This window comes from Chelon labrosus (assembly GCF_963514085.1).
Source record: "Chelon labrosus genome assembly, chromosome: 13".
Classification (NCBI taxonomy): Eukaryota; Metazoa; Chordata; class Actinopteri; order Mugiliformes; family Mugilidae; genus Chelon; species Chelon labrosus.
In genome coordinates, this window is record NC_140346.1 from 26,160,810 (window position 1) to 26,177,037 (window position 16,228).

The following is a 16,228-nucleotide window of genomic DNA, read 5'->3' on the forward strand; positions in this document are numbered from 1 at the left end:
CCACAGCGTAGAAGAGGACACTGGCAACGATAGTCTGGTAGAACATGTCCAACAGCTTCAGGCAGATGTTTAACGACCTTAGCCTCCTGAGGAAATGGAGACAGCTCTGACCTTTTTTGAGTGTGTGTTAGCTGGCCAGTCCAGTTTGTGATCCAGATGTAGACCCAGGTACTTATAGGTCTGAACCACCTCTACACACTCCCCGTTGATGGTTACGAGCTGCAGGTGGAGCCTGGACCTCCAGAAATCTACTGCTACCTCCTTGGTTTTTATCTGTATTGATAAGAAGGTGGGTCGCTCTGCACCATGAGCGACAACAAGCTTCCAAAATAAAAAAAGGTACCACCTGGCTTCCACATTAGGTTGTTGTGCGTGTGAATGGCTTAGTGGAAAGCTACTTTTTATCCCAGTGTGTCAGAAAGTGTGGATGTTTCATCCAAACGTTGCTGTCTACAGCTAGTGCTTTGTGTTCGTGGTATTAAGAGGATCAAGATGCACTCTTGTGTGAAAAGTGCATGTGAAACACTTAATCCTCTTTGCAGCTTCTTCCTTCCTTTCACTGTCTTGAGCAGCTGCTAGACACTTTGCTGGAGATGTGACTGTTCAACATTCACTTCTGTATCGATGTACCACTCAAAAAAAGTATAATGTCCACCTTTCTGCGTGCTAAATCTGGCCGATATGGTTCTATCAAAGTATCATCAAGGAGTTTACTGATTAACAGCCTTATTCTTCATCTTTCCGTGCAGGATATAAACTGATTGGAAGTCACTCAGGAGTGAAGCTCTGCCGCTGGACTAAGGTAAAGGAACTTTTCCCCTCTTTATATTTGTTAAATTTCTGGCTAAACTGAATGCATGAATCACACTGAAGGTGTTGTCTCTGTTGGTTAGTCTATGTTACGAGGGAGAGGAGGTTGTTACAAGCACACTTTCTATGGTATTGAGTCCCACCGGTGCATGGAGACTACCCCCAGCCTCGCCTGTGCTAACAAGTGTGTCTTCTGCTGGAGGTATGTACCACGATACGGTTCAAGTCTCAAGTGATTAAGGGATTACCCGAATTTGGTCCTTCTCAATTAGATTTCCAGTATTTACATCGTCAAGGCGAATCTTGAGTTCAGTTCCGATTGACAAGGTCCCCATTTGATTTGATTCAATAAATTTAGACACAAAACTAATTTGCTAACAAATATTCACTAAACTAATGTTGTGCATTGCATGATTTGTGCTATTTCCTCAAGATTTCACATGTAGCAGTGACTCATCTTGCATACAGCTTTGCTTTGCCGTCGTCATCATACTTTTTAAATCCAAAATGCTGCCACACATCAGATTCTGTCATGTTTTAGATCTTCCTCAAATACTCTATGTGCGAATCCTGTTGCATGATCTTGCGGCGCGAGGATGCAGGAGACTTACAATCTATCCTAGTGTTTTATGAATTAATATCAATTCTTTTAAGGGAACTTGGGGAAGGGAAACCCCAGCAATACTAATACATTTATATTACTTGCAATATCACTTGCTACTGCAATAGGCACTAATCAACAAAAGTGGAATAAGGTTTTTGGCTTTAGATCACTTAAATTTTCCATTGTTCCATTCATTTCCATTGACTCTCTGAGATTTGGATCAGACTTGATTTTTACTACTTTTACAATGACCAAGTCAAAGTGATCTACCTACATGTAATGTACTGTATGCACTGCGTGGCCAAAAACAAAGTCGCCACCTGGAGTTAACTAAGCAAATAGGTACAAGCCTCCTATTGGATAATTACTGCATGAGTGATTATCTTTCAGCTGGAAAAGAGTTATTTAACCCCAACTGAACAACCAAACCACTAATCAGTGAGGCTAACTGGAAAAAAAGGCTTCAGTTTGCTAGGGAGCATAAAGATTGGACTCTGGAGCAATGGAAGAAGGTCATGTGGTCTGATGAGTCCAGATTTACCCTGTTCCAGAGTGATGGGGGCATCAGGGTAAGAAGAGAGGCGGATGAAGTGATGCACCCATCATGCCTAGTGTCTACTGTACAAGCCTGTGGGGGCAGTGCTATGATCTGGGGTTGCTGCAGTTGCTCAGGTCTAGGTTCAGCAACATTACGTTGCCCAAAGAATGAGGTCAGCTGACTACCTGAATATACTGAATGACTTTCCTCATATTAATTCTTGTTACAGTTTTAAAAGCTCTACCCATCTTTGTTTTTATTTTTCTAAGAAGAAAATTTGTTGCACAGCACATTTAGAAAAATAGCACTGCCCCTTTAAGGAAGACCGTAGTCATGAGTTATTGTTGGTGGCGGTGTTGTGCATAGCTGTGGATGTAAGTTGCTGAACTGAGGGCTTGTTGCAATAAAAAGTAAAAAAAAAAAAGATGAAAGTTTGTCTTGCTGTTCGTTCCGGAGGTGCAGCAGATAAATGATTTATGCACCCCTGCTTTATGGCTTCTGTTTGTAGTTGAAGTCATGTTGACTGACCATGTTGGAGCAAGCTTTGGCTGCATAAGAGGTAGAACATCTCTGTCTTGTCTTGTCTTGTCTTGTCGACAAACAATTAGGAGATAAACATGTCGCCTAATTGTGGAGCAAACATGTTAAACAAAAACAGTTTAGTCTGTGTAAACTGGCTTCTTAAAATACAGTCCTAAACATTGGCTGTCATCAGACAAAAGCTGATGGGTTCCCAGACTGGACCAGACTTATCTTTTATACTGTTTCATACTGATCTGATAAACACAAATAATTCTAGTTTTCTTTGTTCTTTTTTATTAATTCTTTGTTTTCTACTTGTCCACACTTGTTTACCTCTTTACCAAAGACCTCTCCGTCACCGAAGACCTCGCTGTGGCAAACGAGTTAATGATTTACACGCAGAAGACTAATGGCCGGCATAACCTCAAGGCCTAAGTGTGGACACTGATTCATCGTGACACTGGCGACAGATCGGGCCTTTCACTCCCCTCGAGTTCCATTTTGAGAAAGGCGACTCTGTTGAGCGCTGAAAGGTCGCTGTCAGAGTGTGCTGCGGTGAACCGCCTCGCTGTCACCACGGATATGCCGGTCTCTCTTAACGCGGCTATGTGGGATGACAGGAAATAAGAAATTCCAGGGGCACAGAGGCATTGTTGCTGCTGCCCTCAGCGTCCACCTCTCCGTGGCAACAGGTGGAATTAGATATTTATGGACAGCGCTGGTGTATGAGACAGTTACTGTGTGCATATGCGTGTGATGAGACCGTCTGCAGTTTGCGATGCCTCAGGATTTGTTGTTGCACATAAGACATCACACTTGGACACTTAGAAGGTGTCATTAACACTGGAAGGAGGAGTAGTTTTTTACAGAAGGATGCGTTCTTTAACTTAATATGTTTTTATAGCGTGAGAATCCACACGCCACCGTAATTCACTTTCAGTTTGTGAACAAGCGTCTTCATTCGTATTTATTTTGTTTATTTTTCACCTCGTTAGAAAAATACTCCTCTAACTCTAGTGAAATATGTTCATACTTCTTTAACGGACACTTTTATTGAATTAAAAATTTTAATTAATTATGTTTTTATTATGTGTAATGATCTTTAATTGTGAATTGCTGAGTTTGGCCCTGTTCACACAGGATAAGTTGTACCTGGGAACGTCATGTGAATCCAAAACAACCCGCCCTACATCTGTGTTTCATGTGGCACATTCTCACGGGATCCATGGTTACTATCCATGGTTACTATCCATGGTTACTATCCATGGTTACGACGTCTCTGCTGCTTCACTCCACTACATGTCGGAGGGCATGTTTTTATCCTGGGGGAGAATTTACAAACTACCAATCAGTATTTAAATCACTGATGGTATATGCTGCCATACATGTCATCCATCTCATCCTCCTCCTCAGTTTTCAGATTCATTCAGATTCAGAAACAAGTGAGCAGCGTAACGTGCCAGTACGAGACGTATGAGTGCGAGTACAAGGAACAAAAAACAAAATATAGAACAATACAAAGTATATACAAAAACAAAGCTATGCCCTGAATGTATTAACTATCCAAACTGTCCATGGAGGATGTAAATGTGACTGTAAGAGGAAAGTGAATAAAGTGCAAATGTAAACAGAAATTACAGGGGTGATGTATTTACATGTTACTGCAGAGGTGGTATGGGTAATAAATATAATTAAGTATAATTAAAATGAAATTGAATAATCTAATTCATCTGATGGTTTTGAGCGACATTGCATCCAAACATCTGTCCAAACTTTGATTTATAACACACCCTTTTTGATTCTTGAGCGAAAAGAGGCAGAAAAAAAGACAAGACTCAAACTAAAGTCTTGAAAAAATTAACAAATATCCATATCACACTGGACTGGTTTAATCACAGGACCTCTGTGTTAAGGAGAAATAGGTTTACATTTCATTACAGACATGGATGATTCGCACAGGATTAAAATCACAGACGACCTCTGCAGTTATTACAAATTACTAGAGGTCTCTAGGTGAAACTTATCCTGCGCTAATAGGGCTTTTCCATTACCTCAGAATGATAAGAGCCCTATCTATCTACATAAGGAGCTATTCCTGATCTATTCAGCACGCCATATTGTGCAGACATGTTTCCCGCATAAATAAACCATACTCTGGAAACACATCATTACCTTTAATCAAAGCGAACACGAACTAGCAGCTGTGCTTGGAGATACCTTTTCAACAGCTTCTCCTTTACGCTGTGATAGTTGCCGCAAGATTGATACTTGGTCCTCCAGCAGGTAGTGAACTCATGCTGCAGTAGCATCGCCGCCTGCTGCTAGTGCTCATCTCCTCTTGTTTGTGGTCCACTAACAGGCATCACACCAACCCCGTGGGCACGGAGTGGCGCTGGAAGATGGACCCCGCGGAGACGATCCTGCAGGAAGCCGTGGAGAAGCACCAGAACATGATCCGACAGTTCAGAGGTTGGTGTTCGTGTTGCAGGTCAAATCTGTCTGACCCCGGTTTAGTCCGTCAGCCTGTTAAGACTGTTAGCTGCACATCATGAGTTGTCATTCTACTTGAAGAAAAGACAACCTCCTCAGTTTGGTTGCTTATGACCTCTTAACCTTGTGTTTAATGGAGCAGACAGAAAATTAAAATGCTGCTGATATGCCTGCTGTTTTGTCACACAGTTGGTACACCGCCTCATAAATCACTTCTCAACTACCACACACACACCTCATACACACACACAGTTTAATGTCCCCGTCTGGCCCGTTTACGGTGCCTTTTTTTTTTTTTTGTGTGTGTTGTAACCTCACTTTTTGCTCATGCCGAGTGTTAGCTGAATTCAAAAATGGTAATATGGTAACAGTTGGAAATCAAAGAAGTGGCCCCGTCTGTATCAATTTTCTTTTAGCTTGATTTTACTACTAATATCTCTGGCATTTGGGACTCTCTCTGTGCCAGATACCAGTATTGGCTGAGCACGACTGGTTGGCCGTCCAGGGCTCAGTAAAAACAGAATTCAGATTTAATCCAGTGAGTATGCCCTGAATAGGTTTTATTTTGGAGTTGCCAAAACATATCGGTGACACTTTTCTTACATGTATTAAAACAAACTAACTCTAAATGGACAATTATTTGTATTCCAGATGGATTTTTCAAGGTTTTAAGAAGAATATTTACCAGTTTAGACTAAGTACTCGTACAGTTAAGGCTGTGTTTAAATTAAAAATTCGAGCTCACCCCGTATTTAGTTTCGTTTTGGTTCAATTCATACACAAATCTGTGTCATCTGTTTCCCTAAGAACCAGAGGCGACATTATAGCCTGTTTTATAAATGTCACATATAATGCCCACCCTCATATCCGACCGTGACATCAAGGGTTTCTCCGCCGCCATGTCCGACTGCACCTCCAGCCAAGTATATTTAAGGCCCGGCTTGATCCTGCGACCAGTCGGGACGCCGCCTCTCCGACCTCGAAGCTGCTGTTGATCCCATTAGAAAAACAGTGAAGCCATTGTACTCTGGCAATGATATAAATGCCAAATGCTAAAAGCTCCAGAGACGTATCTTCTTCAAAGGTCTGCTTTATAGCTAATATCATTCTCAGAGCAGTCTTCATAATGCACGTCATCAAATGTAATTGCTCGAGGCAATTGCGATGGAACAATAGCGCTCATACGCTTATGTTGACAGTATGCTTTCCCATTTCACTCAGAGGGGACAAAAACACATTTGACATGTAAGGGATTATACTGTGGTTTGGTCATTTTCAGCCGCTTTTACCAAGTAAAACTTTACAATTCTAATTAGAAACACGCCAGAGCAAAGCACAAGCCTCATCATCATCATCATCATCTGTAATCTTCTTTCCAGTTGCATTATAAAATCACATTATGCAACTCCATTTACAGTTGACAGTGATTCATTTCACTTGGTCTCGCACAATGGACTATCCAGACAAACCTTCAGTGTCATTAAACAAGTCAGAGTCTCTGCCCTGGCTACTTGATGCTCTACTGCACAAAGGTCTCAGCTCATACCGGTCTTAAATGTTATAATAAAAGTTATTAGTCACCCATTCAAAGAAAAAATAAAGTTTATTAGCCTGCAGTAGACTCAGTTGAGGTTTGTTTCTTTGACATTTCTCTCTGTAAAGACTTCATTGTGGTTTTTATGACTGAAACCAGACACACAGAGCATATCTTAATTTTAACCTGGCTAGCGATTACAGGACAAAGACTCATAATTCAGGTTTTTCTCCCAAATGCAATGTAATACTTGTTGAAACCAGATGTTTCTTGAGGAAATAACAGTGTGAAAGATAAGTTCAAACTACTGTATTGAGCAATGGTTAATGGGTAGGGTTTGTAAGAGCTGATGAAACCACCCAAAGGGAAACACCGTGGCAGTTAGTTGAGATATTTATTTGTATTTTGATTGCATTTTGTTTTAAATAGCTCTTAGTATAGAATATACTATAGTCTGTGCTCTTTGTTAGCCTTTGGGCTCTTCCTCGCCCACATGAATTTGTTCTCTGGTCTGGTTAAAATGCACATGAACTTACTTGATCTCGCTCTGCAGTACATCTTCATATCATAAAGAAGCTCGGGGCTCTTCTGACTCTGGGAGCTAAGTCATCGCTTGAATTAAATATGCTGTTGTGTGATTCTCTCCGCTATAAATGCAGCACTTTCTCTTTTTTTTTTTCTTTTTAAATGACTCTCTCCAGTCATGCATAACGCACTCGTACCCCGCACCCTTTCATCCGATCCGCTAGACTGTGTACTAGTTTAATTTTACCAACTGAATGCACTGAGCAGACGCAGGACAACGCCACCAGGAACAGCTCACCCGTTTTACCAAATTACACGTCACATGGGAAATAAGTCTGCAAAGATAACCACAGAAAGTAGTTCACAGATGATGTACACCAATCAGCCACAACATTAAAACCACTGACAGGAGAGGTAAATAATATGTTCTGCTGGGAAACTTTTGGAACTTCTTGGATTTGTGTGGATGTTACTTAGACCAGACGCTCCCACCCCATAGTTATGACACTCCTTGATGGCAGCAGCCATCCCCAGCAGGATGCAGCCTGACACAGGCACAAGCACAAAAACACTTTAGGAACAACTGAAAAAAAACATGAAGAACAGCACAAGGTGTTGACCTGGCCTCCAAATTCACTAGATCCCAAACTGATCAAGTATCTGTGGGATGATCCCCTCCCCTCAAAGGCCCCCCACTAACAACATCCTGTAGCCAGACACCACAGGACACCCTCAGAAGACCCATGTCCATTCTCTGATGAGTCACCACAAGGGAGACCTACACAATATTAGGAAGGAAGGTGGTCATAATGTTATGCCTGACTGGTGTATTCTCAACCATTTGGGAATTTTGGTGTTGACAAAAAATGGGCAAGTGCAGAGGACATTGGAGTGATGCAGTAATGATAATATGTGTCTTCCCTTGAATCAAGCCTGTGGCTTCTGATCCAATTTAATAATCATGATCCAGTTTTCTCCAGCGCCTCGTTGGACTTAATTTTTATCCCAGTGGTGCACGTCAAGGAGAGGAAGACTCCTCAGACAACCTTGAGGGAGCAAATAGTCGGAGGATGTAATGGAATTTGACCTTACTGCTGTCAAAACAATCTGTGCAGGATAACGTCAATCCCAAAAAAAATACAGACGGATTCCTAAAGAACCGTCTTAAGCTGTAACACGAGCTCTGACCTTCACAGAACCCTGATATCAGTGTGTCAGTCTGATAGTGCATTAAGAAACAGAAGCCAGTGTGTTATTGTACGTGTGTTGTCTAAAATGTTTGCGCAGTGCTTTTATTTTTATTTAATGAGCTTTCAGACACGTGTCTTTTCAGGCACATGCAGCTTTGTTTGGCCTTTATGAACGGAGTCAGGTGGGATCTTTCCCTTGACGTCTTTGCAGCTGCTGCGAGATTTAATTCGTCCTTCAAAGGTAGCTCAGCACCATTTACTTTGCATTGCCTTTAGAAAATGCAAACGTTTAAATATGCAGGTCTGCAAAGAATATGAATGCAACAGTGTAAAGTTTTAATTGGGTAAGATTCACTGCATTTGCTGTAAAATTCAGTAACTATAGCAGCACCTCTCCTCCCATCGGATGTCCAGTGTATCTAATTTAAGTCTTGATCCAATCCCTTGATCCCCTGGTATTACCACCACTAATGGAAACTGAGGGTTGATTCTCTTTTAAAGGAATTTTTCAGAGGATTTTTAATTTTGCAGCAACATTGTGTAACCGTGCATGATACTTGTATTGTGTCACCGAGGCGGAGAGATGGTCTGGGCCTAAATTAAAACCTGTCCTCGCCTCATCCTCTCCTCCTGCTCCTCCTTTCCTCCCTTACTTTTTCATGAGTACCATGCCCGGTTATATAATTACTCAGTTTGACCTCACTTCAAAACCTGACCTAAAGCTGTTACTTCTCAGTTTTTTATTTAACTTTACGCTGGCAACACTTTGTTTTATGTTTCCTTATAAAAGGTGTTTTATTGTTGTTCTTCTCATCCAATAATGTCCTTCCTTCCTTCCAGGTGTCCCAGGAGTAAAGCCTGAGCGCTATGAGGAAGGCTTGGCAGTCAAGCACTGTGCCCTGTCATTGGTGGGTGAGCCAATCATGTACCCTGAAATCAACGCCTTCATCCGCCTCCTCCACCGCCAACACATCTCCAGTTTCCTGGTCACCAATGCACAGTTCCCAGAGGAAATCAGGTACAGGCACACACTCAAACACACATCCTGTTTGTGTGGGCGATATTATTTAATTTATTAATCTCAAAATACCTCTGTTTGGGCCTATTATGTTTCTGTAGTATATACTTATCTTTGAAGTCTGGGGGATGAATTGAAAAGCAAGGAACCGTGAGTGAATATTTGATCGTTCCCTGACAGCTAGATTTAATATTCAGTCTTTACACGTAGAAATGTTACGTGCACTTTAACAAGAAGGATATATGACAGCGGACTGTGTGTGTGGTGCTATCAATTTACAGAAAAGTCCTTTACCTTGAGTTGCATTTGTTTCAAAGTCTTTGCACATCATACCAAATATGTTTGCATGAGCAGACGCCACAAAGGAAAAGTGAGACGTATTTCTTGAATTGGGCTGAAGCAACCCTTTAACATGCATTCTAACTTTGAAATAACACGACTTTTAGATTTTTAAAAACGTTTTAGATGGCAGCCAACATTGACTGTACAGTATATAAAGATGAAGCTCAGCGTGGTGGCTGTGATTGTCAGTGCCTGACTCGTTCTAACTTAAGGCTTACTCAAAAATGTGCAAAGAGGTGGAGAGTGAGGGAAACCGAGGCGGGCGTGGGACACTTAGAGAGACGGCTAGCAACCGGTGAGGGCACGCACCTGTCACTCAAAGCAGCCGCGTCCCAAATTATGCGTAACTGTTAGCTATGATAGAATTCATATAAATATTCACCCCTGACCAGTTGTCATGAAGGGAGAAATTGGCTCAGGAGGACAAAGCCTTTCTTTTGTGTGACATTTTAATATGGAGGTCTATGAGGGATTGATCGCACATTCATCCCTGCTTCCGCTTGCGTAGTTTTGAGACATTCCTTTTGTGGTCCACATCTGGCATCCAACATCTGTGCCACATAAGGGCCGCAACTCAGACAAACTGCAACCAGAGCTGGCCCTAATCTGGGCCAAACTATTTTCAGAAGTGGTTCCTGATGTCAGCCTTAATTCAACCTTAACTCAGCCACTTAATTTATGTGCCGTATTTGATCCAGATAAAGATTAATAAAAATCAACAAGTACAGTATTATAAGCAAATGTTTATTTTTTTTCAGTCATGTCAACACAGTACACACACCTGCACATTTAACAAATTTAAAAACTGTACATTTATGATTCTACACATGTCCATAAACTGGATAAATTATCTGGTGCTGTCCATTCCCTGCTTCCTCTTCATCCTCTTCAGTCTGCCACCATCTCTACCTGGAGAGAGATGGAACCATCTTCCAGTCTATTTCCTGGTCTGTGGCCCCAGATGTTAGTCAGTTACGCCTTACAGCAGCTGAAACATACACACACAAAGCACAAATGATTGGAAATTAATATTTTTGTATCATTAGGTAATATAGCTACTGTAATTCTATTAAAACTGATCCTGATGACAATATTCAGATCTCAAGTGTTTCCCCTACATCTACTTCTTTGTACAAGACATTTCAATGCAGTTTTTAAATGTATGCATAGTAAAAACAAGGATTTACAGTGTTACGCAAACTATATGTAATCAATAAAAATAACGCTTTAAGATTCTTAAAACTAGAGTCGGTAGGTTTGTTAATTGCAGTTTGTAAACACAACAAACTGACCCGGTTTATGTTTGTTTACACAAACAATATTTCAGTATAAGTTCCAAAACTTCAAACTTCCCACCAGTCCCCTGAACTGGAGAAGCTCCTCGGATGAGTTGTAAAAGGTCTCGAGAGAGAGAAAAAACCAGTTGCCTTTTTTAAACCCTATTTTTGGATTGAAGCACGATACATCTGCAGTTGCCAGGCCAGCAGAATAAAAACGCCAATGGTCTTAGACTTAGAATTAGATAAACTTTATTCATCCACAAGGTAAATTGCTTGGTCACAGTAGCTTAGTTGTACATAAAAAACACTTAAGAACCACAGATAAAAGAAAGATTAAATAAAATAAAATAAGTAAAATAAAATCTAGTAAAATAAAATAAAAATAGTATAAGCAAAAATGTTTAAATTAGCATATGGTAAGCTAGCAGAAGCTATGGCAGTAGCCCTAATGTTTAACGAGCCGGAAAAAGGAAACTTGGAAAAAGGAAACGACCCCTACGACAAAACGTCGCCTATTTTAGGTTTGTCTATATCATTTATTCAAAATGAATAAACAAGTTTAACAGCAAAACAGTGCAGTCCATCCTTTCCTGAGCCGCATTTTAGGCTAACGCTAATCGTTAGCTAACGCTAACCGTTAGCCACATCGCTAAACGTTAGCGCCCCTTGTTAACATTCAGGCTAGACTCCAGACAGGAATTGTCTTTGTGTGCCAACTGCCAAAGCATTGTCTCAAAAACAAACGCTATCGTAAACATAAAACTGATGCGTTTCACTCACCACATCTTTATCGTCTGTCTCACCGGAGTGCATGGGCAGCAATCAGCCTTCATAGAGTGGGGAACGAATGTACATCGGAGCAGGATCAACACCGCCACCTACTGGAATATGTTTTGGGGGGCGAGGTGGACTCATGCTTGGGTTCAGACCTTCGCTTATGGATCGGATTGGAAAAAGGCGAAAGGAATGTCTCTAAATTACCCAAACGGAAGCAGGGATGAATGTGCGTGTTGGATGATCTGCAAATGCAGATTCAACACTTCACACACGGAACGTAAGGGTCGCAAATGAAATTTCAAGACAGATGCACATGCGAGAAGTGATATATTTTTACAAATGGGTATAATTTAATTTGCAAGTTTCCAAACGTTTGAAAAAATCATTACACCTTTGTGCAAATACCAATTTACAAGTCACGAATTTTGACTTTGCGTTTGCAAATTATATCATACGCGTGGATTGCGGTGTTTGCATATACGAATAATATTGAGACATATCTACAGCGTATCCTAACCTAACACAGACCTCAAGTGTAGTTCTGCAAGCTGTAGTGACCGCACAAATATCACTACAGCTTGCAGTGTTCTCTACAAAAGTCCATTGTTATCATGAGGAAAAACATTTTTGTAAAATTCTGCAATACGCTGATGGAAATGTGGGAAATTAACTGAAAACAGTTGATCTAGTAATAAACTCTTTATTTTCTACTAAATAAATGATGGAATCTCTGTCGTTCGATTGATTGTTGACGGCCATGTTACCATGGTAACAGTAAATGTGACCTCACTGGTGAGGTCAAATCTGTGACATCATCAAAAGATCAAAGGAATCTCTGCCTTTGATCTCAGATAGCTTAAATAGGACCAGATTCATCAGAGATTCTCTAGATCTTCGCTGAACTGACGACATTCAGGTAATTTGCCAGGTTAAATTTTGTTCTTACGACACAAATTCATCAGAGATTCACTTGATCTTCACTGAACCGACGACATTCAGGTAGTTGATAGACTAAACGAACACATCCAAAGTAATGTATCGCAACACATCACGAACAACAGTTCCAATGGACAGAAGGAGTCCTTCCCAGACAGAGGAGATCCCACAGATCACAGTGGACACAGTTCGTCCACTGATCGAATCCTTTGTTAACACGATCACACCGGACCAGTGGGCATGTTTGAGTTCCGGTAAACCAGACGATGATACCAAATATTTGCTGGCACAGCTGATCAGAGACTTGATTGTGCTCATTTCCAAATCCCTCCTGGAGAAACTCAAACAGAGACGTGTTATTTCTCAGGAGGTTGTCTTGTCCAGCATGGGCAACACACTTTCTCAAACCTTTGCTCAAGTCCTGGACGTTAAAGAAGCGGTCTGCTCTGGGGGGTCAGAGGTGTTGACCAGCTTAATTGCCCTAGACGTAGTCGAGAGTGTCAACTCTGTCCTCTCTGCTGGCAAGGACACTTCAGAGCCTGAAGTTAAAGAGCATGTCCCTCCCAAAAGAAGAATTAGAGCTATGGTCCGTTATATCAGCGAGATGCTGAAAGAATTCATTGGGAAGATGACGTGCAAACCTCGGACATGTAGGAGGAAAAAACGCGTGGTCACCCCCCCGGAAGACGTAGACACTGACGAAAAGTCAGAAGATGCGGTGTCCACAAAAACTGAAAGCTACATTCAGTCGTTAGACACAGACACACAGGAAACAGCCTCCACAGGAAGCAGGCAGAGCTGTAAGATTCCAAAAACAAAAGCTGACACAGAGAGAGAGGAGATCCAAGAACAAGCAACCCCAAAGTCCTCCTCTCTCAAGGCTAAAGCAGTTGAGGATGACGCTGCTAAGTCTGAAGATGAGGAGGACAAGAGCCCTGAGCGCAGGACGTGCAAACTGTCCCTGAAGAGAATGGGGGGCATGATTAAAGGCTTCTTTGTGAAACCTTCATTCAAAGAGCCTCCTGCTGGAGTCACAGTGTCATCAGCACAGTCAACAGATGTCCCACAAGTGACCTCTGTGGACGTCATTGTACCTGAGCAGCAGTTTCCAGATGTTGCTGCTGTGGTGCTCATTGTACCTGAGCAGCAGTTTCAGGCAGGCAACTCTGTGGAGGTGGTTGTACCTGAGCATCACGTACCAGGTGACAAACCAGCCCAAGACTCTGAGCAGATGGAAGCCTCCTCTCTGGAGATCATAGTAGTGGAGGATGAAAGTGCTCAGTCTGATCAAGAGACCAAGGGCTTGGCAGAAAGCAAGTCTTCAATTGTTCGCCCAAAGTCCAAGAAGAAACTGTCTCTGAAAATCAAAACTAAGGGCTTTTTTGCTAAAAGGATTTTCAAGGTGCGACCTGCTGTAGTCAGATCAGCATCAATAAAGTCATCAGAAGTTGGTGCTACAGAGAGCATTGGGCTTCAGCAGCAGGTCACTACTTTTCTGGTCACTGTTCCTGATGAGCAATTTCCAGAGCCCACTGCTGTGGTGCTCATAGACCATGAAGACAAACCAGTCCAAGACTTTGAGCAGCTTGAACAGACAGAGGAGATCCCACAGATCACAGTGGACACGGTTCGTCCACTGATCAAATCCTTTGTTAGCACAATCTCACTGGACCAGTGGGCATGTTTGAGTTCTGGTAAACCAGACGATGAAACCAAATATTCGCTGGCACAGATGATCAGAGACTTGATAGGTCTCATTTCCAAATCCCTCCTGGAGAAAATCAAACCGAGACGTGTTATTTCTCAGGAGGTTGTCTTGTCCAGCATTGGCGACACACTTTCTCAAACCTTTGCTCAAGTCCTGGACGTTGAAGAAGTGGTCTGCTCAGAGAGCTCAGATGCCTTGACAAGCTTAATTGCCCTAGACGTGGCTGAGAGTGTCAACTCTGTCCTCTCTGCTGGTGAGGACACTTCAGAGCCTGAAGTTAAAGAGCACGTCACTCCCAGAAAAAGAATTAAAGCTATGGTCCGTCATATCAGCGAGATGCTGAAAGAATTCACTGGGAAGATGACGTGCAAACCTCGGACACGTAGGAGGAAAAAACGCGTGGTCACCCCCCCGGAAGACGTAGATGTTGACAGAACGTCAAAAGATGTGGTGTCTACAAAATCTGAAAGCTACATTCAGTCGTTAGACACAGACACCCGGGAAACGGCCTCCACAGGAAGCAGGCAGAGCTGTAAGACTCCAAAAACAGAAGCTGACACAGAGAGAGAGGAGATCCAAGAACAATCAACCCCAAAGTCCTCCTCTCTCAAGGCTAAAGTAGTTGAGGATGACGCTACTAAGTCTGAAGATGAGGAGGACAAGAGCCCTGAGCGCAGGACGTGCAAACTGTCCCTGAAGAGAATGGGGGGCATGATTAAAGGCTTCTTTGTGAAACCTTCATTCAAAGAGCCTCCTGCTGGAGTCACAGTGTCATCAGCACAGTCAACAGATGTCCCACAAGTGACCTCTGTGGACGTCATTGTACCTGAGCAGCAGTTTCCAGATGTTGCTGCTGTGGTGCTCATTGTACCTGAGCAGCAGTTTCAGGCAGGCAACTCTGTGGAGGTGGTTGTACCTGAGCATCACGTACCAGGTGACAAACCAGCCCAAGACTCTGAGCAGATGGAAGCCTCCTCTCTGGAGATCATAGTAGTGGAGGATGAAAGTGCTCAGTCTGATCAAGAGACCAAGGGCTTGGCAGAAAGCAAGTCTTCAATTGTTCGCCCAAAGTCCAAGAAGAAACTGTCTCTGAAAATCGAAACTAAGGGCTTTTTTGCTAAAAGGATTTTCAAGGTGCGACCTGCTGTAGTCAGATCAGCATCAATAAAGTCATCAGAAGTTGGTGCTACAGAGAGCATTGGGCTTCAGCAGCAGGTCACTACTTTTCTGGTCACTGTTCCTGATGAGCAATTTCCAGAGCCCACTGCTGTGGTGCTCATAGACCATGAAGACAAACCAGTCCAAGACTTTGAGCAGCTTGAACAGACAGAGGAGATCCCACAGATCACAGTGGACACGGTTCGTCCACTGATCAAATCCTTTGTTAGCACAATCTCACTGGACCAGTGGGCATGTTTGAGTTCTGGTAAACCAGACGATGAAACCAAATATTCGCTGGCACAGATGATCAGAGACTTGATAGGTCTCATATCCAAATCCCTCCTGGAGAAAATCAAACCGAGACGTGTTATTTCTCAGGAGGTTGTCTTGTCCAGCATTGGCGACACACTTTCTCAAACCTTTGCTCAAGTCCTGGACGTTGAAGAAGTGGTCTGCTCAGAGAGCTCAGATGCCTTGACAAGCTTAATTGCCCTAGACGTGGCTGAGAGTGTCAACTCTGTCCTCTCTGCTGGTGAGGACACTTCAGAGCCTGAAGTTCAAGAGCACGTCACTCCCAGAAAAAGAATTAAAGCTATGGTCCGTCATATCAGCGAGATGCTGAAAGAATTCACTGGGAAGATGACGTGCAAACCTCGGACACGTAGGAGGAAAAAACGCGTGGTCACCCCCCCGGAAGACGTAGACGTTGACAGAACGTCAAAAGATGTGGTGTCTACAAAATCTGAAAGTTCCTTTCAGTCGTTAGACACAGACACCCGGGAAACGGCCTCCA

The 16,228-nt window shown here is 42.5% G+C and overlaps 1 protein-coding gene across 2 annotated transcripts in view; it reads left to right on the forward strand.

Moving 5' to 3' along the window:
- tyw1 (tRNA-yW synthesizing protein 1 homolog) overlaps nucleotides 1-16,228 on the forward strand; it is a 71,858-nt gene that overhangs the window by 19,225 nt on the left and 36,405 nt on the right. For both annotated transcript variants that reach the window (XM_084559355.1, XM_084559356.1), the window contains 4 exons: nucleotides 750-802; nucleotides 894-1,012; nucleotides 4,834-4,943; nucleotides 9,054-9,231. In XM_084559355.1, coding sequence (XP_084415481.1) covers nucleotides 750-802; nucleotides 894-1,012; nucleotides 4,834-4,943; nucleotides 9,054-9,231 — 460 coding nt within the window. The remainder of the gene's footprint in view (nucleotides 1-749; nucleotides 803-893; nucleotides 1,013-4,833; nucleotides 4,944-9,053; nucleotides 9,232-16,228) is intronic.